Source organism: Haliaeetus leucocephalus, unplaced genomic scaffold (assembly GCF_000737465.1).
Source record: "Haliaeetus leucocephalus isolate CR32 unplaced genomic scaffold, Haliaeetus_leucocephalus-4.0 Scaffold1014, whole genome shotgun sequence".
NCBI lineage: Eukaryota > Metazoa > Chordata > Aves > Accipitriformes > Accipitridae > Haliaeetus > Haliaeetus leucocephalus.
In genome coordinates, this window is record NW_010973450.1 from 120,996 (window position 1) to 144,958 (window position 23,963).

General features: G+C 38.8%; 2 protein-coding genes across 2 annotated transcripts in view; one reads left to right on the forward strand and one right to left on the reverse strand.

Annotated features, from left to right (window-relative positions):
* The window catches only part of HPS3 (Hermansky-Pudlak syndrome 3), a 29,521-nt gene extending 20,211 nt beyond the window's left edge, over nucleotides 1-9,310 (forward strand). The window contains exon 18 of the transcript XR_775458.1: nucleotides 9,230-9,310. The gene's annotated coding sequence lies outside the window, so the exon portion shown is untranslated. The remainder of the gene's footprint in view (nucleotides 1-9,229) is intronic.
* The window catches only part of CP (ceruloplasmin (ferroxidase)), a 39,140-nt gene extending 20,274 nt beyond the window's left edge, over nucleotides 1-18,866 (reverse strand). Inside the window, exons 1-17 of the mRNA XM_010584891.1 lie at nucleotides 18,613-18,866; nucleotides 15,507-15,751; nucleotides 14,060-14,272; nucleotides 13,366-13,539; nucleotides 12,521-12,775; nucleotides 11,108-11,273; nucleotides 9,997-10,136; nucleotides 9,251-9,391; nucleotides 8,924-9,135; nucleotides 8,207-8,357; nucleotides 6,097-6,309; nucleotides 5,510-5,717; nucleotides 4,125-4,264; nucleotides 3,520-3,648; nucleotides 2,826-2,932; nucleotides 1,862-2,078; nucleotides 919-1,233 (exon numbers count right to left, since the gene is read on the reverse strand). Of these exons, the coding sequence (XP_010583193.1) occupies nucleotides 1,013-1,233; nucleotides 1,862-2,078; nucleotides 2,826-2,932; nucleotides 3,520-3,648; nucleotides 4,125-4,264; nucleotides 5,510-5,717; nucleotides 6,097-6,309; nucleotides 8,207-8,357; nucleotides 8,924-9,135; nucleotides 9,251-9,391; nucleotides 9,997-10,136; nucleotides 11,108-11,273; nucleotides 12,521-12,775; nucleotides 13,366-13,539; nucleotides 14,060-14,272; nucleotides 15,507-15,751; nucleotides 18,613-18,767 (3,087 nt within the window). The 5' untranslated portion in view covers nucleotides 18,768-18,866 and the 3' untranslated portion in view covers nucleotides 919-1,012. The remainder of the gene's footprint in view (nucleotides 1-918; nucleotides 1,234-1,861; nucleotides 2,079-2,825; nucleotides 2,933-3,519; nucleotides 3,649-4,124; nucleotides 4,265-5,509; nucleotides 5,718-6,096; nucleotides 6,310-8,206; nucleotides 8,358-8,923; nucleotides 9,136-9,250; nucleotides 9,392-9,996; nucleotides 10,137-11,107; nucleotides 11,274-12,520; nucleotides 12,776-13,365; nucleotides 13,540-14,059; nucleotides 14,273-15,506; nucleotides 15,752-18,612) is intronic.
* Between the last annotated feature and the right edge of the window lie 5,097 nt (nucleotides 18,867-23,963).

The following is a 23,963-nucleotide window of genomic DNA, read 5'->3' on the forward strand; positions in this document are numbered from 1 at the left end:
GTGCATGTATGTACTGATGCTTGTCTTTCTTCTGGGCAGAAAACATCCTGTTTCTTCAGCTGGAATTCAGTCATAATAAACTGTCACAATGTTTATGACTGACTTTCTTATGAATGCAGTTTGTTTTTTTGAGAATCTATGACAAATAAAACAATGACTCCATGATCCCATAACCATCTAAAGGCCTAATTAGCTGACATTGACTTTATCAAATCCATTTTCACTGAAGCTGTAATATTACTTAAACCTGTAGAAGTCAGTCAGAAGAGATCATCTGAGCACCAGCGCTGAGGCAAGTATGATTGGGTGGTTTGCAATGTTCTGGCCTCCAGACATCAATATTAAGCCATGAAATATTGCTGGATGCCTGAACTGGTTCTGAGTATACAGGCCTGTCTGTGAGCCCCATTCTGCATCTTTAAATGTAATGAACATTATTGAGATAGATAAGCTCCTACCTTCCTTTGGGAGCACCGTGTAGGTTGCTTCCATGCCTGCATGGATGTGGTCAGTAACATGACAGTGTAATAGCCAGGTTCCAGGGTTCTGCGGGGTCATTTCCACAGTTTGAAATGTCCCAGGGAAGAGATCAAAGACATCTGCCCGGTAAACCCCTGTTTGCTTCAGGACAAAGAACCCCAATGGTTAAACAGTGTGGCATTACCAGATAGCCGTAATTTAAGCTACCTTTTATGCATATTCCCACCAAACTTTTTAATCACAGTTGAGTGAAAAGGCACCTGCTGTATGTCATTTCTACAGAAGCATCACTTTGTACATCTGCTTCATGCTTAAAAGATCAATAAACTAGCAACTACATGGAAATGAAGGAAAACTACAGCTATTGTTTTACCACAGCCATGAAAATTCACAGCTACCTTGTGAAAACAACTTGTGAGGTTACAAGTTAGCAAATACTCCTTCTCTTGTATGTTGATAAAATACAGGTTTGAGGCATAAAAACTTTACCGTCAAATTACAAGTCCTGCTTAATATTGTAACATTTGACTTTTCACCAGAGAGTACAGTCCTTGGTATTTGATCTACCTTTCATTCTTAACACAGCAAGAAATGAGTGGAAGGGACCTGTTACCTTATAATCAAAGCTGTGACCATGGAAGTGTGCTGTGTGAATGTCTACTTCATTGCCCATTCCCATCAAATACCAGCTTACTTCATCACCAACATGCATAGTCAGGCCATGTAAATTTCCAAACACCTTTCCATTAATGGCTAAAAAGAGGGAAAGAGCAAGACAGTGAAAACAGTATTTTGTGTATTGTTATTCTCTAAACTTCAGTAGAATACAAGATTTGAAAGCTAATGCCAGGCAAAAGTAACGGCTTTGAATGGTATATAAAAACAAAACAATTGGACAGTATATTATGAATGGGTCTGATTATATTCCATATTTAACTAGAAAGTAGGATGTAGTTAAAAGTAAAGTTCTTTGCTGTACATCGTTGCTAATATTGCAGTTCTTAAAGATTTGCATTTCCTGCAGCTCTTTGTAAAGGGTAAGCTTTACCAGGACATGCTTTCAGGATGCACATTGCCTTTCCAGCTTATCCAGAACAGTTGTTTTCTGACATCAAATGAAAATTTCAAATTTCATTTTTACTCTTTCTCTCCTCAAAATTTCAACATGAGAGCATTTTTCATAGTTTAAAAAAAAAAAAAAAAAAGAGTAATTCAGTGGCATTAAGGGTGTTTTCAAACAGTTTGAGTGAAATTTTTCAGGCAATCCGCCCTGGAACTGGAAATTCAGAAGCGATGAGAAAGTCAAATTTATATGCAGTACTTTCAAACACATAATTTTATAGAGTTTCCAGAGTTACATTAACTAAATTGGGAAACATACCATGCATTTTATTACTTTCAAGGAATTCCTCATCCTCTTTATCAACAAGGTGTGGGTTGCTGGAATAAGTTTGAATGTTTTCATCCAAGTACCATGACTCATTTTCATCAAAAACCATAAAAAGAAGAGCAAACTGAACTTTCTTTTTAGTGTGAAATGATGGCAAATAATGTTTATGACACACAACAAGTGTGCCTATTAATCCACTGTAAGTGTCCTGAAATCATAAATGAAAAATCATATAATTACAAGATGTGACTAAGCAGAAGCACTTTTAATGGCAGACATGAATCCTTTTACTATTTTTACGGCTGTCAGTATCTGGGAATAAAGGTAGCCAGTGTCAGACAAACAAGGTGATTTCTTTACTGTTATATACTACCCATGGATCAAGTTCAATGGATTATGAAGAGTAACTGCCTCTTTTTCATCTCTTGCTAGAAATAAACATTTATTCCTTTTTAATTTCTTGCTCATCTTTTTTTTTCAAAATTCTTTTTAGGTTTTAGGATTTTGAGCTTGGTTTCCATTCAAAATATACTTCTTGACACTTTTTTATTTGCGTTTCCTGAGACATGAAGGAAAGAATACATTAATTTCCATTAAAATTATTAGTCAAGTTAATGGGTGCTTGTACAAAATTGGCAGATTTATGTTCCACAGTTGCTGTTAGTTTTCCCACACATGACTGATTAGACATTGAGCAAGCTATAAAGTGTTAGCTTTAAGAATGAAATCTGAGTGAGGTGATCTGTCTATACCAACAGCAGAAAAACCAGGGAGCAAGAACATGAAGGGCTGTGACTCAAATTCTGCCCTGACTTTCTTGCATTATTCAAGAGACAAATTCAAACATATGGTAATGGGGGGGAATGGCTTGACAGAGAAAGCAGAAAGTTTCAAAGTCCTCTCCCTTTTGCTGTAAGTAAGAACAAAACCCTTTAGATTTATATTAATAATGTACCTTAATGATGTCCACTGTTGAATGGTATGCCCATGCAATACAATGTGGATCTCCTCTGTCAGAACTAGATCTCTCTGGGATTTTCCAGACATACATTTTTGTTTCACCTGAATTGAATAAATATTGATTAATTTTAGAAGTTTTCTGTGTGCTGACCTATAAGAGGTCATCCTGAAACAGATGTTATCTCCATTTACAGTTTATATTTTTCTTGAACTTCCTCTTCCCAATTACTGCACTAGCTAGCTTATTGTTATTTCCCTTCTGCAGATCCCGGACTCTTCTTGCCAACATTTTTTTGTGCTTGTGGCTGCACTGTCCAGTTTATCATTCTTAATAAAAACAATTGTATCTTTTGTAAAGATCACAGAGGAACTTCTGAAATAATAGGTACCATAAGCTGTGCTCTCCCTATGTAGCCAAATCTGTTTGCTTTCATGAAAGGTGCAGCCTTTTTGATGCTATGTCAAAAAATTACTGATCTGTCAAGGGCTAGGATACACAGCAATAGTTAATAGGGCCATTTTAATTGTAGAACTATTTGTCGTAATTGGCATAAAAAAATTTAAGAACCTAAGGTAAAAACAAACAAACAAAAATTAAATCTTTCCTGCTATCCTAAAATGAAAGCTTGCTAAACCTTGCTAGAAGGCTTGACGTTACCTGCTAGAAATAAACAAGGATGCTCTGATACCTGGGTTAGTTACAGCAACAACAGAACTGTCTGTTTTCACTCCATGGGCATGTATAGAATAAGGTCTCGATGCCAAGTTCTTAAAAACTACTATAATTTTATCTCCAATATTTGACATAAGCAGTGGCCCTGTTGGATTGAAAAGAAAGATTAACTCAGTTTTACAGAAGATCAGAGCAGAGAGGGAGAGAGGTTATGTTCAAATATACATCATTGGCTTATAATTCAACTAAAAACAATACATAGATAATGTCATTCACTGTGATACGCTAACTTGAGTAGCTGAAGGTAGGCATCTAAGTAGAGGCCTAAATCTCAAAAGCTCCAACACCTGCTGTGTATTTGAAGTCAGTTTGGATGTTGCTGCCCAGTTTTATGCTGACTTTGAAAATACTGACCTGTGATCAGGCAGCCAAGCAGTTTTTTTTTCTTGTAAAGCAAGCAATGTAATCTTGCAAGGAAAGCACCATGATAAAAGTAGCAATTCGATGTAGGTTTAGGCGCTTTGTGTGGGTAAAACTATACTTGGTATTATTCAAATAGTATCTTCTTGTGTTGTTTCACTACATTTTTCCCAGTTTCAAAACTGAACTTCATGACTGTACCTTGAATTTCCAGGTGCTGCTGCTCCTCTCCTCTGGGTTTGGGAGTACTGAATGTCTGATCAGTGTATTCGCGATATACTACCTTTCTGTATTTTGAGCCAATGAATTTGTTGTCTTTATTTAAAAATGGATTGCCAGGGCTGCAAACAAAAAAAAAAAAAAAAAAAGAAAGAAAATAGAGATAAGAATATGTTGTACATTTCTTCATGTATTTTAAAACATCTTTTTGCAAGTATGTCAATTGACCATCAAACAAAAATCCAGCTCAGTGAAACTGTAATCTCATAGAGCACTGGTATCTTCAACATGAAAACATTCTTGTTAAGCTAGGAGGTTTCTCTTAACCTAGAAGGTTAAAAAAACCACTATAAATAGACCAAGTCTATATAATATTTGAGAGAATACTGAGTGCTCAGCCTGACCAGTATTTCAAATTGCAAGAAGTCATCCAACAACTTGCATACCAAAAAATAGAGCCCTCGGTGACTTCTGTAGATCTGAAATGAAGCCTAAAACTTCTAAAGCTTAAGTGCCTTGCTGAAATGAAGTGTGAGGGACTGATTCTCTGCTGAGATTATGGGAGCTGGAGACAGTGGGGAAAAAAAAGTCTGGTAGCAGCACAGTCTATATTACTTGTGCTTAGAACATGACGGAGTCCACTGTGGTGTGCAGGGCAAGGAGATGTGCTATCAAGCTGAGGAAAAAGAAAATACAATTAAGTCAATAAAAAATACAGGCAGTTACAATCTACTACTTTAACCTCAAATGAAGTTATACAGGTGGAACATGTAGAAATTCATCAGTTCATTGTTTAGCCTCTTCTGCTAATGGGCATAAATTATTTGATCCAATCAGTTCCCTCTCACTGAGATTCAAATACTGGGAATAAAACATCAAGGTGACAAGCTTCATAGTGAACAGATTCGGTCATGGACTTCTCTTGTGTAAACTAATGAAATGGAGAGGAGTAAAAAAGAACCTTATTCAGAGTACAGATAAACATGAGACAAAGATGCACTACATATTGTAGGTAATCAAATATCAGGACAAAGTAGTCATCGTATCTGCAAATTAATGAACATTTTAAGCATCAAGGACTGTACCAACATCAGTAAATAATAAATGTGCATGCACTATCCAGGATTCATGAAAATGTGCAGGTGCCCCACAGAAGATTTATGCTGGACCATTTCATGAACATCATGCTGTCTGGCTCACAGGTACATGGCAACATTAGTGGAGAAGGACCACAAATTCAAGTGAGCCCTGAAAATATATATGCAAAGAAAGGGTGTCTAGAAATGCCTGCAGGAGGAAAAGGTTCAGAGAAGTGAGTTGCTCCTTTGTTTTTTTGCATTTTTTCCTTTGCCTGTATTCCAAAGTACCTTTCCTCATGGTATTGATGCCTCTCAAATTCCCATGTCCTGTTAGGAGAATAGTCCCATTCAACTTCCACTGCAGCAATATAGTAAGTCTTTTCATGCAAATACATAGATAGATCCACATTCCACCAATGGCATTGTTTCACTTTGTAGTTCTGTTTCATGCCCCCTGTGTAGTGATCTGTTGTCAGGCATGACACTTCAAAAACTCCTAGAGGTCGTAAAAGAAACAAAGACTTGAGGATAAATATCTGTTACTAGTAGATCTTGAGATTGTATTACCTATGTTGATTTAGTGTTTAGAGACTGAGACACAGACTATTGCTCCTATAAGATCCAAATTCTTTGTGCAGCATGGCTACTTGTAGTAATAAAATTCAGCATACATAGAAGCCAGAAGAATCAAGACTTTAGCATTAAGAGCTTATATCCTATGAACACAAGTTTGCTGCCCTTCAAACACAGCTGTACACAGTTTTAGCTCACAAAGGATCAAAATATCAGCACTTTAAAGCTTGTCTCTAAGCATAAAATGTTCATAGGTAAACAGTTTCTAAACTAGTAACAGGATTTTTAAACAAAACATTTACCTTCAGAATCAGGCTTCATAACAGCTGTAAGGAACGTATGTGGAAAAAGATTTGCTGTATCTCTTCGTGTTCCTTTAGTTACGAATGTGTTTTCTGAAAAGTATATCCCGTGGATGTCGACTTCTGACCCCAAGCCCATCAAATGCCAGGAAACCACACTTCCTTTACACATCTCAAGACCAGGTTGATTTCCATACATATAACCATTAATGGCTGCAGAAGATTTGAGGAAACAAAACCCACCTTGATTAACTCATTACTTAATTCTGCAATACAGATTAAATAATACATACTTCAGCTGTAATGTGATGCCTTAGACTGACAGAAATATCAATAATAAAATACTTTATCACATCAGCAAAATTAGAGAATCAATTCAAGCAAAACAACTTTTAAAACCCGCTGTTTTAAAACAATTTCTAACTGTTCCTTTTCAATGTCTAAAGCACAGGTAGCTGACTTGACCAACTGGAACTTCCACTGCTTTATACCTGTCAAGTGTACAGGATGCATAAAGCATCGTGCTTTATACCCTGCAAGACCCTCCAGCCATACAGTGGAGACAGTCTGAAGTGTTTTTTAGTTTGAGTTACTAATCCTTTCTAGCTACTCTGCAAAATTTTCAAAGCCTGAGCCTCACAGGTACCACTTAATGCTCAGTATCAAGGCTTTGTAAATAGTAGGAATGCCCCTGAAGGCAAAATTTAAGAAAGAGCACAAGCAAATATGTTTAAAGATTAGGACTTATTTGCAGGACTAGGTACTGAAGATAAAAATGTTCTTCCACATGAAACTTGAAAGATGTTTCTACAGTACCAAAACACAATCAGTGTGAAACTCGCGCCCTAGTAAAGAAACAAAGATTTTCATTCTAAGGGGGCCATAGTGCTGGTAAAGGAATCCAGACTCAGCCATGAACACAAAATGAGCCAGCAATGTTCCCTTGCTACAAAGAAGGCTAATGGTATCTTGGGCTGCATTAGGAAGAGCATTGCCAGCAGGTCAGATTATGAAGGTGAGATTGCAGGTGTTATTGTAGAAAGGCTTCAGACAAATTGAGCTGGAAAGCAGCTTGGCAGAAAAGAACCTGGAGGTACTGGTGGACACCAAGTTGAACATGAGCCAGCAATGTGCCCTTACTGCAAAGAAGGTGAATGATATCCTGGGCTGCATTAGGCAAAGTATTGCCAGCAGGTCGAGGGAGGTTATCCTTCCCCTCTGCTCAGCACTGGTGAGGCCGCACCTGGACCGCTGTGTCCAGTGCTGGCCTCCCCAGTACAAGAGAGACATGGGCATACCGGAGGGAGTCAACAAAGGGCCACAAGGATGATGAAGGGACAAGAAAGCCTCTCTCCTATGAGGAGAGGCTGAGAGAGCTGGGGCTGTTCAGCCTGGGGAAGAAAAGGCTCAGGGGGATCTCATCAATGGATATAAACACCTGCCAGGAGGGTGCAAAGAACACAGAGCCAGGCTTCCCAGTGGTGCCCAGCGACAGGACCAGAGGCGATGGGCACACGCTGGCACACAGGAGGTTCCCTCTGAACATCAGGAAACACTTTTTCACTGTGAGGGGGACCGAGCCCTGGCACAGGCTGCCCGGGGAGGTGGTGGACTCTCCATCCTTGGAGGTATTCAAAAGCCACCTGGACATGGTCCTGGGCAACCAGCTCTGGGTGACCCTGCTTGAACTGGGGGGAAGGGGTGGACCAGATGACCTCCAGAGATCCCTTCTAGCCTCAACCAGTCTGTGATTCTGTGAAAATCCTCCTTTCAGCTACAGCATCTGTAGGGCAGAAGTCGGTTTTCTCTTGCTGCCTGGTTGCATTCGTAGGGGTTGCACGTGGGCTACAGACCTAATTCCTCCTTCTATCTGCTCAAAGTAGTACTTAACAGTGCTAAATGCTCAACGGCCATGCAAGACACTGAGTAGCTGGCATTTTGAACTACCACATTTAGCTGAAATTGAATTGCATTCAAACATGATTTTGTTTCCAATGGAAAGGAATAAAATGTCTCTGCCACTATACAGTTTCCAGTCTCCAACATGAGATCACAAAAGTAAAAACCTTATTGTAGAAATGAATATTTGGCTAACTAATAATTTTCTTACAGTGCATTTTGTTAGACTCTTGGAAGTCCTCATCATCTTTGTCAATTTTATTAGGATTCAGTGTAAACATCAAAATATTGTCATCCAAGTACCAGCTCAGATTCTCATCAAATACTGTGGCAAGTAGAAAAAACTCCATGTTCACATTTTTCTGTTGAGAAGAAATAGCACAAAGGAAAATAGAAATGAGTGAACAGAAAACGTCAGGGCAAAAATTATATACACATAATAATTTATAAGTATAATTCACAAAGTAGGATAGATGCATACATTGATACTTCATTCTGATAATCTCAGAGCTCTCTAATTGCTGTTATCTGGTGGACTAGATATCTGCTGCTATTGCTTTTTCTATCAGCAGGAACCATTTTGGGAAATGAATGTGTGTTTTGGTCTTTAAAGTCTATATTTTTCTAGCCATTCTCATCCTAGCTGAGACTTGAATGCCAGTGGTTGCTCACGGTGATGGTGCTTTCACAGTTCAGTGCCTGCCTATCTGGAGCCAGACATATTTTGCTTTTTTAAAAAAAAAACAAAAAGCAAACTCACTTCCTTCATTTTATGTATTCTCCTCAGCACATAAGTGTGACTGTGATGTGGAGAGGTGGTGTTGCTGAGTGGTCCTCAATGTGGCAGGCCCTGAGGGCACAATTCAGGAGGAGACAGCAGATTCAGCTACCATGATGCAAATACTTCCTTTTTTCTTCTTTGACTGACCTGTTTCCCAGAAGGAAGAAGAGCTCCTTTCCTGCACACCAGGAGAGGACCCACAAGGCCAGAACTGGTGTCTCTGACCGCATCCACAGCTGAGTAATAAAGCCAGGTTAAACAGTCTGGATCTTGGTCTGTGGGGCCCACATCTTCTGGCACATTCCACTCATACGTAAACGTAGCACCGGGACTCACGTGAGAGGCTGGAGATTCAGTACCTGTTATAGAAATCAACAGTAGGAATGAACATTGTTTATTTTATCACCTTTAATACATCAACATGTGTGACAGCTTGTTCTCTGGTGCTTGCAGGATCCCCATCTATAGGCGTACCTCTGGAGGCAGCACCGTACAATGCTCCCTCATCACTCTTGTGATAACTCACACCATGGGGCTGAATGCTAAACGGGCGGCTGGCGTTGTTTCGGAAGGTCACCCTGATGCTGTCACCCACTTCAGCCTTGATAACAGGTCCTAGGAAAGAGCACACGGTCTAATTACAAGATGTTCCTGTCAAGTGAGGTACAGATCACCACAAGCTTATGGCAATGAATGGCTGGCTGCTTTTCCCATTGCACGGGGAACTGCCCCCGGGCCTGTGTGGCTGCAGACTAGGTCCCTGGCACGTGGCCTGAATCACACGGCAGCCCAGCAGCCACTGGACTGCTCCATTCCCAATTCCTCGTGGAGGCCCAGTGATGTGCAGGACAGTTCCTCCCTTTGGAACAGGACCTACAGACATTAGCACCAACCTCAGACTCAGTCCAGAAAGATGCCAGAAGCAGCCAGGTTGTAAATAGGGCTAGACCTGCCTAGCCTGGCCTTATAATTTAGAGCCTGGCCTTTGGAGATCGTGGCCTATTCCCACAGGCAAGGCGGGGACCACCACAGCGTTGCTTTCAAGAGCTTTCTTACACCCTGAGGTGTCTCTTGGAGGAAGCCACAGGCACCAGCATCTGCAGGAGGCAGGGAGAGCTGAGGGCCCCTCCCTTGGAGGCGGAGGGGCACTGTGGCTAGCCCGTGGAAGTGATAGTTTACTCTCACAAATCTTTGACATGAAATAATTTTAGATAGCTTACCTAAGAGTCCAAGATGTGCTTCCTCTGCGAGTCTTTTTTTATGTTCAGTGAAAGAACCATCTGTGTATTCTTTGTAAATGGCTTTTTTGTAAGAGCCACCAATTCTTGTCTCACTTTGTTCAAAAAATATGTGAGATTCACTGTGTAAAAGAAATTGCAATAGATGCAAACAGTTTAAGTCATAATGCTCAGTTTTACAAAGGCAGTCAGGACCTCAACCCTATTTTCTGCGGTATGACATGCTGAGTTTGTCTTTTGGGTCTCCTTTCAGTGATGTGGCCACACACTTACAGGCAGTTCCATATAAGGATGTGCAGGAATCCATTATCCTTGACTAACTTCTCTTTAAGAAAAAGACACTGCTCTGTTGCCCTTTATAAAGCTAGCATGCTTAGAGACTCATCAATAATGATTTCTAGTCAACATTTTGTAACCTGAAGTTTACTCTTCTTTTTATTAAAAGTTCCAAATAATTCAAAAACAGTAGATATAAACACCAAGAATATGTAACATCTAAAAAGAAAGTGAGAAGATTTAGTCTACACTTTCAGTCTTCAAAAAAGGATCTTTCAATGTTTTACAAGCACTATACAAATAATGAACTGTGCCTCATCCCTTGTGGAGCAGGTAAGTGTTCTTTAACTTACAGATGAAAAATCTGAGGAATCAATGTATTCAGTGAACTGATCCACGTCTTAAATACGTAAACACAGAGCAAAGGGCAAAACTACCTTGTGCAAGTTGTTTGCTAGCTGAGATGCTGTTAGCATGATGTTCATCAGCTAAGGAGATAATAATGAATTCCTAGCTTTGTTCTCTAACTCAGAATAATCAATCATCTTGAATCATCAGAGGTCACTGCCTACATGTGACATTACAACTCATCTTCATCCCAGTGAAATTACTAACATTACAGCGAAATTTATAGTAAGATTACAAGGAAAACAATAGACCTAATTTGGTCTGATGTTTATCCTAGCATTGATATTTAAGCAGAAGCAAGGACAACGAGAAATTCTGCTTAAAAGTTCTACCATATGGCTTACCTTATTTAGCATGTTCATATCAATTTTGCTCGGAAAGTAAAACTTCTTTAATTAGAAGCACTTACCTGTCGGTGATTAGTTCTCGTCCTGTAAAATGGTTCACTGCAGATGGGCCATAATTCCAGATGACCTCTTCAGCAGCAATGAAGTACTGTCTTATCTTTGTACTCTCATTGTGATCAGTTGTGGATTTCCTGCAATCTTTTACTTTAAAGAGGGCCTGCATACCACCTGGAAAAAAATGAGGAGGTAGAGAAAATTAGGGAGAAGGAACTGCACTTTGTTTTCTCTTTCCCTGCTTCCAATAGCTCTTCTCTTCCCTGGAGAATTCCCATACCATTGATGGATATGCAAATCATAAATGAAAAGGAAGATGAACGATATAAAAGAATGCACGCCAGCTGGGCTAGGATGTAGAAGCACAGCCATGGTATTTACAGTAGGCAGACAGGTGTGGTAAAGTGCATTCTGCTTGTAAAGCTGCAACTGGCATGGTAGTTAAAGAGAAGAGCAGGGTGGAGTGGGAACAGCACTGTCAGTTAGCACTTCAGTTAAGGCCAGGTGCTACCAGACTGACCATCTTCCCCCTAAATCTAATCAGCTTACTTGTGAAACTCCTGGGTCTCTGCACCCTAGGAGAAAGGTCTGTTAGGAAATCTGCTTGTTGGAGATACAAATAATACAATAGAGTCCTTTTACAGCTATGGATTAGGCCCATTTGTAAGATTTAAGTCTTGACCAGGATGCTGCAACCACATGAGGATGCTGCTTGACATGATAGCTATTTCAAAACTTATAACCTCTGTGTAGTTGAATCTGCAGGTTAAACATACTCTTTTTTTATATCAGAATTTTCAAATCTTGGAGAATGAATTTGAATTCCGTGTTCCTTCCCACTTTTGTGACAAATTACTTCTTTAATTCACTTACAGGGATATAGATCATGGAAAAGCGTTGAATTAGCTTCTGAGTATTTCATATGTCTATCAAACACTGGAAATACAGGAAGGTACAGGGAAGAGAAATGCAGATCATCTCCGCTTATTAACCAATGCTTTTTCCAGAACGTGCCTTTGTCAGCAGGCAAGTGAGCCTGCCTGTCCTGTGCCCTGTGCCGAAACACGGAATGAGCCCCAACTTTTTTGTTGGCAAACAGAAAATTGTGATTAATTACCTTCAGTAAGGGGCAAACATCATGCTATTGTTTGTCTAAAGTTGAGGCTTGCAAAAGTGCAGCTGTGCCAATTGCTGCCAACTGATAACAATTTCCATTACGGACAAGAATTTCCTTGATTTCCATGGCTACATGCTCAAGCTCATCTAATGCACTTCTAGGCATTTCAATTACTATGAGAGTTTTGTTACCTAGAGGAGAATATTGTCTGGCATATAACCAGGTCAGGAGTACTGCTAAAGTGACTCACTGAACTGTTAGCTTAAGCTAAAACAAATTCTGATCACTGGAACTTATACTGTACCTTCGATATGGTCATTCACTTGGCAGCTGAGCAGCCATTCCCCAGGACTCCTTGGTATCATGACAGCATCAATGAATGTGGCTGGGAAGAGGCTGATGGTGTCAACTCGATGATGCCTTTCTATTAAGGTCTGTCCATGAAAGTAGGCTGAATGGATATCAGCTTCATTACCCATGCCAAAAAGATGCCATTTTACCTTATCTTCCACACACATTGTGAGGTTTGGGAGGTATCCATACATGTACCCATTGATTGCTAAAAGAAATGTTATTTATTACAGTTACCTTCACAGACCTTAGGATCTTTTCTTCAAAAGCAGGTGTCATACAACTATTGCTCTATTCTTCAAAATAGAGAGAGGCTCAAAACAAAACTGCACCTTTGAAAGTGAGCCACTATCAGAGACACACTTCATCTCCACAACTATCTGAATGAACAGCAGTTCCTGCTATGATTCTGGAATCCATGTCAGAGCCAAAGGTATGTTCTTTGTTGACACTAACAGTAAAAACTGTTTTTCTAAACTGCAATATTATAGTGCAGAGTTCAGGACTAAGAAACAGAACAAAGTAACAACTCTGTTTAGAGCGCCTGGGAAATTATACTGGCAAAATGTTCTTGGCCCCTAAGAATTTTATATCACAACTACAAAGATTTGATTGTACAATACTTGCCATCACTTTTAAATTTTTTTTTTTATTTAAAAGAACCTTTCTTAATCCTCCAAGAAAAAGCCCTGCTTAAAAAAAAAAGAAATTATCTACAGCTCACCTTTAAAAGAGACAACACAAAAATATTACTTCACCACATCAATGACAAGCAACATTAATATAATGTTCTCTCACAGTGCATTTTATTGCTTTCCTGGAAGTCCTCGTCATCTTTGTCAACTTTGGAAGGCTCAGAACAGTATGTCCTGATATTATCCTCTAGATACCAACTGAGATTTTCATCCATCACAGAAAACATAAGGATAAATTCAGCATCAAAGTGTCTATCACTGTCCTTATTCATTGTATCTGAAAAAGAGAGTGGTATATTCAAAGTCTTTGGCAACTGACATTATCTTTTCATCAGTTTTAAGTGTAGTATCAGTAGGGCTGGTCACTTTGTATTTTGCTGCTTTTCCTGAATGTAAGTGTACACAAAAACTTACAGACATGCTCAGAAAACAAAGATTGGTTTTGATAGATACTATAAAAGAGCTTTACTAAGAATAAATATCGCATGTGATAAGATTACAATAAATCTGTTTCTCATATCAGTATTTACACATACTTTTGCATTACTAGCATGAACACATCTCACTCACATGGATTTGTGGACAAAGTATTCTGCAAATTATATTCACTGTCACACACAAAATCAAACCACATCCTACACTATTGAAAGGCAGCTAATTGAGAAGACAAAAAATTGTGATTTCAAAATCAACTGTAATCTTCTCCTCTTCCAGTACATTATTTCACTGATATTTATCAATAACCATTATCAATCACCTTGCATATGTATTTATTTACTTATTTATTTATGGTTTACCTTTCCTGCAAATTATTAAGGGCCCAACAAGCCCTGAGGCAACATCTCTCGGAGCATCTATGTGGGAGTGGTAAACCCTGGTTATGCAGTCTGCATCTCCCTTAGCTGGACCTTGATCTTCTGTCACATTCCATGTATAAGTGTACTGGCCTCCAGGCTCCACAGCATCATCTCTCTTCTGCAAGTCTTTGGTGTTGTCAGGATAAAAAGCACCTGAAGAATGCCACGCAGCCACCATTAACACAACACATTCACAATATGGAGTTAGCATAGCACCTGCCATGCTTCAAAGTTGACTACATGTTGCAGTAACACGGACTGAACTTCTGAATACAGGTAAAAAACCCCAAACTTTAAAATCAGGTGAGTAGATCTTTTCCATCTCTTTAGGTGTCTCTTCATTTGCCTTTGAATCCCATGGGAGCGCTTCGATTAATGGCACATTAAATTTAGTCCTTAATTTATTAGGAGGGCACTATGTACTGCTGCTAAAAAGATAACAGTTCAAATATTTGTAAAATATTTGTTAAATATTAATCTTGGAAACTGTTCTAAAATACTGCATATGTCCTAAAGGAATATAGGTGTCACTGGAATGAGAGCAACAGAAAAAAAATTTAAACTTTGTTCCAAAAAGTGCATGTACTGCTACATAACACACTGTTCTGCTCCCAGAGAATGTGTCTATATCAAGTCATATATTAGCTGTAACAAAAAACTTCATGAAATATTAGAAGTTAGGCTGATACTTCATAAATTCTTCTAATGAATATTTTTAAAGACTGCTTTTGAGACATCATATTCTCAACAATTCACACACTGCTTTAAAGGCCCACTAATAAAACTTTCAAGAGCCATATTCTGGTGCTGTCTGGTGCCGAAAATCCCTCATCGCCTGAGTGTGGCAAGACCAGCTATTGCAAGGGCAATTCGTCACTAATCACAATAGCAACCCTACAATACATCTTAAAGTGCGTCAGACTTATATCTCACTTATTTATTACAAAGCAATAGCTGTTTCTCCATTTTAAGAAATTCTTGTGTACCTTGTATAAAATATACACAAATTTAGTGTTAAGAATCTGGAACTGTAAGTTATCGCTGTTAACAATGTCTTCTTCACAACAGCATTAATTTTTCCTTTAGATATCCTCAATACCTGCATCTCTTATATGCCTTTATACCCTTATTTCAGGTGAAACATAAATAGTCTTATTTCAGGTGAAATGTTGATCTAAAATTGCCTTCTTTATGAATTCCACTTTTGGCTTTGTGTTTCACTCTTAAAAAATTATCAAACTTCTTAGCTCCTATTTTAAATTGATTATGTCCTTTTTTAAATCTTTATTTACTTGACCAGTCTTCTCTTTGATGAGAAAGTATCACTTATGCTCAGAGGAATGATTAACTTTTGATAAATTCTGGCACAGAATGGACTCAAGCTTACCTTCATTTTCCTTTGTGTATCTTACACCATGTGGATGCAGCGTGTAGCTTCTGGAAGCAAAGTTTTTCAAGTGAATAATAATGGAATCTCCAACTTCTCCCTTAATGATAGGGCCTAAAAAACCCAGCCAGGAAGGTTTGTCAACTATCACATCATATAATTGATTGGTGTACTGAGTGTAGACAGCCTTCTTGTAAGCGCTTCCTATCCTATGTGATCCTCTTTTGAGAAAGATGCCAGCCTGCCTGTAAAGAAAATACAGAACACATCTGTAGTGTCAGATGCTAATTTTATATTTGAATGGTGTTAATTAGTAGGGTCTCAAATAAAGACCACGCCTCCATAGTGCTGTGCACAATTGTATCTGTGTATGTCTCTTATTGTAAAGAGTTAGGCACCCATATAGAGAATAAATATTATGCACCAACCTGAATTTTTTTCTACCTATTTTGTAGACTGAAGATAAGGGTATTTGATACAATTCTGGGCAAATTTGAGACCACATGGACAAGGCAAATAACAGTTCTTATTCCTTGAAACTTTTGTACTTGCATGCTTAAATTGCGGTATAATTTTCCATGGCCTGTTAAAAATAGTAATTTCCATCACCACACTATTATGTTGACTGCATGGTCCTTGCTCCATTGCAATGAGGAGCAGACTTTTTGGCTGTAAAATACATTTAAGATGTCTGGACATGAGCAAAACTACAAGGTGCTGCTAAGGTCCAGTGTGTGCATGGCGGAGGGGGGGGCATGCAGAGTGCTGAAATGAGTGAGACCAAGCCCTCAGCTGGCTTACTAGTCATAGACGAAGAATAACTTGATATGGATTTACTCTAATAAAGTCTCATTTTTACAGATTCAGCCCAGGAATATAGAGAGGCAGGGAATTAGCAATGACCTCCTCAATCACTGACTGCCTTAACTACTGGACCATTGCTCCTCTCAATTAATGAAACACTTACATGAAAAATGAGAGCTTGGTTAGTGAGGAAACAGCCTAACCCACGAGCCAAAATGAGACTGATGGAGACGGTATTTCCTACACATGGTATCAATACCTCTGAACGGTGTAGCCATTGTGGATATGCTGCCTAAGCACCACCAGCTGCAGGTGAACGGTCACCACGTGTCTCTGACAACTATCAACTGGGAATGGCTTTGGAGCCAACCTTTGCCTGTGCTGAGGGTCAGGTACCTTTCAGTAAATATTTTAGTCTCTGAGAAGAATTATCTTTGTGGAAAAAGTTCTTATATTCACTGACTACAATGGTGATAGAAACTGCAAGCACTGGCTGTTCAAACTAGTAGTGCTACGACTGGCTGATGCTGTTAGCTCAAACTCCAGTCTCTTTAACAACAAATCCCCCTGCACACCCCCCTGCCCATTTCAGGAGGACTAGCTGTGGAAGTACCTAATCCAGGAGGAGGCAATCCTGGGAGATAAGGCAACACTGCCTGAAGTTCAGCAGCCTCCTGATTTCTCATCTTACACGATGAGAAGCCAAGCCAACTGGGTTTCATATTCCCATCAGGCCATATTGTGAAGCAAGTTAATACTGCCCCAAAATGCAAAGTATTTCCCACAAGGCTGAGCATTGTTTGAGCATGTGGGGAAGGAATTGTTTGTTCCTTGGCAAGCACAGATCTGAAGTGTAATTAAAATGCCAATTCAGAGCTCCATGAAACTTGGAGAACATAATCTTAGTTGCAAAAGCTCATTTACTGGAAGTCTTAGTGCATGAAGTTTTTTTAGCCACAAATTAAATTGAACAAATATGTTATGGCTCTTCTAGGACTGTTTGAACAGCTACCATTCAATTGCAGAGTATTCCTTCTAGCAGGTACACCACGGTCTTCCCTTCTCCTGCTCTTCCCTGCCTCTATAAATATCAATCTCTGTACAAGCACAGCCTCATAGTTGAAGGGTTCAAGAGGAGAAAAAGAATCAGAGAAGCTAAAAATGAAAAGTATGATAAAAGGGACCAGCTCTGTTGCAGGCATACAACCACTGAAAAACTGGAATTAATTTAGCATGCTGCAGATTGTCACAGAACAGAGAAAAGCTGTGAAAGTGCAGTGAACGGTGGTGGCTTGTTCTGTTACAACACTGCTCTGCAATTTTCAGACAAGTTGCCCTGCTTCCACCATTTATCAGAATTACTAGCCTGCTGAATCACTGGCAGGGTCTTACACGTCACTTAGTTTATGAGTAAAAATTTTAAAAGTTGACTGCTTCATCTCATGCATGATGAAGTGGCAGATTATGGCTGAGATATTGTTGGCTCTCACTAGAGAAAACAAACCACTGGAAATCTTCTAGTCCCTCATCTACAGACTAAATGAGAACTGTATTTTCAAGTTTTTTCTAATTTCTGATTTCTCTCTTAATTGTTTTTATTTTACCATAGTCCTCTTTCATTTTAAAGACACTGAAAAAAATAGCAGGAAGGAACTTTTTTTTCTCTCAAATATTTCTCAGATGCTTTTTATATCTGAGTTTTCTTTATTGATTATTCTTCAGGGTGCTCCCCTCCTCCTCACCATACTTAGCCTCATCCTACTTACTGCTCTCACTCTGCACAGGACTCTCCTTGCCTTGTAACAAGCAACCCAGCTCCTCCGCTGTGGATGGAAGGACCCAGCTGTGCTGCTGCACTAGTGAAAATGACCACTGCCAACAATGAATATCTAAAAAGGAAACCTGTGCTCAATAGGAAAGTTTTAAATTTGTCAAACTTACTTCCACATTTAAAAATATAACAGCAAAAGTCTTCTCTTCAGCACTGGCACCTTAGCCATTCAAAATTAAACATCATTAGGCATTCAGGGTCTTTTTCTAGTCTCTACTTAGTAAACGTGTCATTGCAACAAATTCACAAAAACCCTACATATCCCAATGCCTTTAATTAGCAGAACATTGGAATGTAATTCTTAAGCAAGCCAGGAAAAAATCAAAATTCCCTTATATGTGTGACAGAAAATGTAGTGACACTAACATGATTCATTTCACTGCCTTCACCAGGTTTTCAGTCTAGCTGCTAGTGTCTAAAGCAGACAATGCTGTAAAATCAAACTCAACCAGTGTAAACTGTTTTACTTACTCTTCTTCTGCAAAAAGCTGTCCAGATACGATATTGGTATTGCCAGGTGCATAGTTCCAGACTGTCTCTATAATGCCGATGTAGTATTCCCTGTTCACTGCCCCAGCTAGGCAACAGCAAGAAACCAGCAAGCAGCTTAGGAAGAATAGCTTCATTTTGCATTCATGAACCTTGTGGAAAACATGAAATAAAAACACTGGACAGGCACATGCAATTTCCCTTTATATGTTCTTGTCTCTTCTGCCCCCACCCTTCTTACCTCCCCCCTCCCAGCTCCTGTTTGTTTTGGTGAACACAATAAAATGTTGCACAATGTCTCTGTGTGTCAAGAGTAAACAAAAGATTCTGGTAACCTCGTCGGTTCAGATAATCTTCAAAGAAATTTTTTCAATTTCTGCCAACCTACTATCACGCAAATTACCATTTAGACTGTTATCGGATTGTAAATCTTGTAGCTGAATTGAAAGCACTGTAGATTTAAATGGATTTACAGACTTAAGCTTAATTACATTCTTCACTCTCTCTATAACTTGTATACTACCGAGAAAATAATTTCTGTGACATGTGGCACACCTTTGTAAGTGCACTGAGAAAAGCTCCAAATGACACCCATTTTCCCTGGTGTATCTCCTCCTGCGCTGACATAACTGAACACAAGGCAGACCCTGTAGATGCAGACTTTCTGCTGCCTATTTCCCTTGCTCATTCTGAATCTACAGACCACTGCTTCTTCCCCTCTGCACAGCAATCACTAAACTGGTGCAACACAGACAGATAAGAGAGGACTGAGGTCACTGGTATCAGAGCAGAGCTTACACACTGATGTATGCATGGATAAGCTCTACTAACCCACCACAGTCCCCTTGGAAATGTAATTTTAGCACAAAGTGTGGCATATATAGCTAGACATGAAAAGGACCAGCTGGTCACAGATGGAGGCAGGGGACGTTTGCATCTCATTCCTAAGCAGTTTCAGTATTGCCCAAAGGAAATGAGTCTCAGAAATTCCACAAAATGAACTATTTAGGTTATCTTCCTCCTAGTCTATCACCAGACAGGATAAGCCACATTCTTCAATGATTAAAAGCATAATAGATGTATAAAGCTCCAGGTAATCTTAACTGTTGCCATTATCTAAATGTACTACCCAGTGCAGAAGGCTATACTTTTGCTTTATTCAAGTTCTGTAAACATTTTGTATCCGTTAGTCTCATTGAAAAATAAGAACAAAATTGGACCTTAAACATGGGATGTTTAAAGAACACCTAACTAAAGTTTGCAATTGCATTTCTTTTCAAGCATACCTCCATTACATCATGATTGTGTATGAAGCTTTAGATATACAAAGCCACCTGTAAAACTGGAAATTGTAAAGACTTCTATTAAAAAATATGTATCTTCAGTTACTTGGGAATTCTTGAAAAATCTCTTCTGCACTCTGAGCACTGACATAGTCACACTCATTATAAATTACATTTTTCATTATATGGCAACTTAAAAATATCTGTAATAACCACAATCTTCTTTGAAGCTATTTTCTTACTGGTCAGAAAAATTATGATTGTTTCGCATAGAAGACTAAGATTCAAAACATAACTAAAGTACACCAGGTTTCCTTTAATGACATACAAATCTAAACCTTTATTTACCAGGACTGTGGTATAAATTACCAATTTTAATCACTATTCATACAAAAAAATTTCAGGCACTATCAGAATATTTTGGAAGCTTCTACACATCTGCATTAAATGGAGGATTCTGCTTCTGTCTAAATGACTGTGGCCAAAGCCAAGTTTTCGAAATCTGACTTAATCTATGATGAAATTCTGGAATTTCCCAGGTTGGTGTCACATGGTCAAAATGATTTCTGTAGGGATTTTTTTTCTTTATCATCGATGAAGGTTGGTGGTTCAGTGGAAAGATCAGCTTGTACAGGTTGCGTATGTCCCATCTGTAAATTAACTGAGGTAAAAATGAGAAACCATTTATCTTCTCTTACACTACTTAAATTCAAAGTCATTCCTTAATACTCAGCTAACAGAGTTGTTCGTGTATATGTGGGCTATTTGGCTTATTTTTGTTCAAACTTCCATCAGACTGAGGAAGACAAAAAACCACACATGCAATATCCTTGAAATCTCCACATTTATTTGGGAGTAAAAACATGAGCATTTCTTTGCCTTAGTCCCTTGACTCCTCTAAATTACTCTTTCTTGATTTGCAAAAGTACTGCATGTTGTTTTTACTTAAAGATAAAAAAAAACTTTTGACAGGCAAGATATTTCCATTATCACTTTTAATTGCACCTCACCCAAACTTTAAGATATTTGTTTGCTTGAGCACATTCCTATTATCTTTCTCTTAAGGGACTAAAAAAAACTGACAGAGGTGACTGAGCTTCCCAAGCCTGTATTATTATCTTCAGAGGGTATTTAAAGAGTGCGAACCTCTCTCCTCTCATAGACTCTCACAGGGCTTAAAAAGACTGAGCACCTAATTTAATTGGTTAAATGATGAGTCCGCAGTTTGATGTCATGAATATCCCCTTATAGTTTTAAACCACAAGACCTCATTTCTCATACTGAGGATGCTGAAATGCTATGACTGTTCTGAAAGCCCTCAAAACTGCATTGAAAATACAAAGCTGATCTTTTACTTCAAAAATTTTCCTTGAGAAAAAAAACAACCCAAAAGTCTCAACAAGAGGTCCCAGTGAAATTGAATTGAAACCCCACAATTTCATAAGTCCCTAATCTGAATGATGTGTTTATAGTCTGCTGCCCATGCTGCTCTTCTGACCTGCTGCAAACCTCTGCAGGTAAACACCCTTTAAAGTTCTGAGGAGCTTCATTTGTCCTCTGCCACCTTATTCTTTTTCAATGTGGAAAAAACCTCCATCCAACATGTGAAGAATTAGCAATCAGGAAATTGCACTTCAGTGAGACTCGCTTTTACCTACACGAGGAATAATATGCCCCAAAATGCAAAGGTGGATGGGCTCCACAGTATTTTACTATAAATCTCTGCCCACAATTATTAGTCGTCAAAACTGAGTCTCTACAGCTATTTCCAGTCGAAGCGTTTTAAATGAATGACAATCCTGTTCCAGACACAGCATCATATTACTCCGACAAAATGCATTGCCTGTGAGGAACAAATAATGCTGGAACTCTTAATTCTAGCTTTCAGCATTAACTCCTCACTTACAGAAGTTTATGAACACAAATCTGCATCTTTCTTCCAGGTGTGTCTGGGGTATTTTATGTGTGGGTTTCACCAGGCAGCACATGTGCCTCAGGTTCAGGAACATTTCTTCAAGAAAGGGTTTCTCATATGCCAGCATGGTGTGAGCTTTGTCCTGGCTCTGTGGCCCACTTCTCTCTGCTGGTGTCAGGGTGAGGTCTGCATTCTGCAGCTGGAGGGCCAGATGGTCACATTGCCCCAAATAGCACCATCAGAGTTATGTCTAGATTTCAAGGCAGTTAATATTCCTTACAGAAATCTTGGTTTTGCTACTAGGCATAGTTCATAGCACCTTGTTAGAGACACCATCTTTCAGACTGAATCGGGACATAAATTGACTAGATCGAATTTAACTTGCCTTACATCCAAAAGCCCTGTGTGAAACAAGTTGTTAAATTTGTAAATGCAACCCACTGTTAGCCTTTAGTATTCTCACTGCCAATTTCAAATTAATAAACTGCCCATTTAGAAGCTGAGCTATCAAGTGACAGTTGAGTCTGGCTATGGCAATGGAGATGCCAATATCTGGATTATGGATAAAGAGGGTTGCAGAATCAATATGTCCAACAAGAATGGCTTACACATCTCTTTCTTTGATTTAAGCCACTAAAATAGGAGATACCAGCCTGTGGTAGAGCAGAAATGTAAACTGACAAGATGCAATCACAAAAAAAAAGGATGAATTAAAGACAGCCAAGCCTTGCCAGTTGTTAGGTACAGCCACTAATAATACTACTTTGGAAAAAAGCTGTCAAAATTGATACTGTTCTTTGTGTCTCCTGTCTGCCAAGCTCAAGATTTGCCATGATCAGAGACAGAGGTTATTGAAAAGTAGAAAGGACACATATAGGACCAAGATAAAGGGTTAAGAGTTTACAGGTGTAATTTTAAGGTATTTCATTGCTCTCATCCAGCATAGCAAAATCTATCTCATTAGACCCTGTTTGCCTAAAGATAAGCCTGTATTTTCCCCATGGCTGAGCTGGAGTCTAAATAGAATACCCTGTTTGTTTGCCTTCCTCAGTGAAATGGCACCATTCACTTTAGGAATGTTTAGCAGTTCTAGGGGTTTTCTGCTTTGAATGTCTACCCCACACATACTATTTTTCATCCAGATAATAAAACCTTTTTTTCAAATGTTTCTAACATTTTCAAAATAAACAGCTCCATGGTTTGCATGCATGAAATCAGCAAGTTGCTCTAAGATGTTTGGTAGGAGTACAGGTGGATTGGTCAGTTTTCTTTCTTCTGTCTGCAAACAATATCCACAAATCCATAAGAATGTGGGATTATCATTTATGTAGATATACAATATGATTTATATTTAAGCCTAGGGAAAAACAAGTATGCAGTTGCAAACAGTCCCCATTTCATAATCATGCCTTTTTTTCATGCATCTCTGAACATCCATGCCAGCTTGAACCATCTGCCAAAAGACTAGCCCCATTCTTAAACATCATTAATTTCTTTATTACTTCTTGCAACTTAATAGAAACTAAGCAATTAAACTTTAGATGCATTCTTCAAATCCTACAGGAAGAAACCAGCTTTTCAAAACAATCTGATAAAGGAATATTAAGGCAAAATCTCAATATTGTCTTGAAACAGAATTAAATGACTGATATACTCTATTTTTTTTCTAAATATTGCACCCACAGCTGCCACTTACTGTACGGTTGGCAGTTGTAACAGTGTTTAATATTAGATGTTGATATAGCTGAATCCCACTAGTTCTGATGTAATAGAGATACCTGCATTACCTCAAGTCTGAAGTACATATTTAGCTTTCCTCTGGGTGCTCATTCTCTCAAAACCAGTGCTGTATACAGCCAAATGTTGCCCAAGCAGCTGCAAATGAGCTGTATGTCCACTTTATTGTGAATCCCTGAATTTCCACTGGGAATGAAATAATAATTCCTTGAGAAATTACAAAGACTTTTTAGCTGCTAATTTAAAACAGGTTATTCTTTTTTGTCTGATTATTATTGTCAAGAACATTAATCTTCCAGTCAGGATATTCAGAAGAGTATTAATAAGCTAGCATTGGATGCTCACAAGGTTGCCTCATATATTCCCTCAAGTCATATAATACTTGATCAAAAAAAACC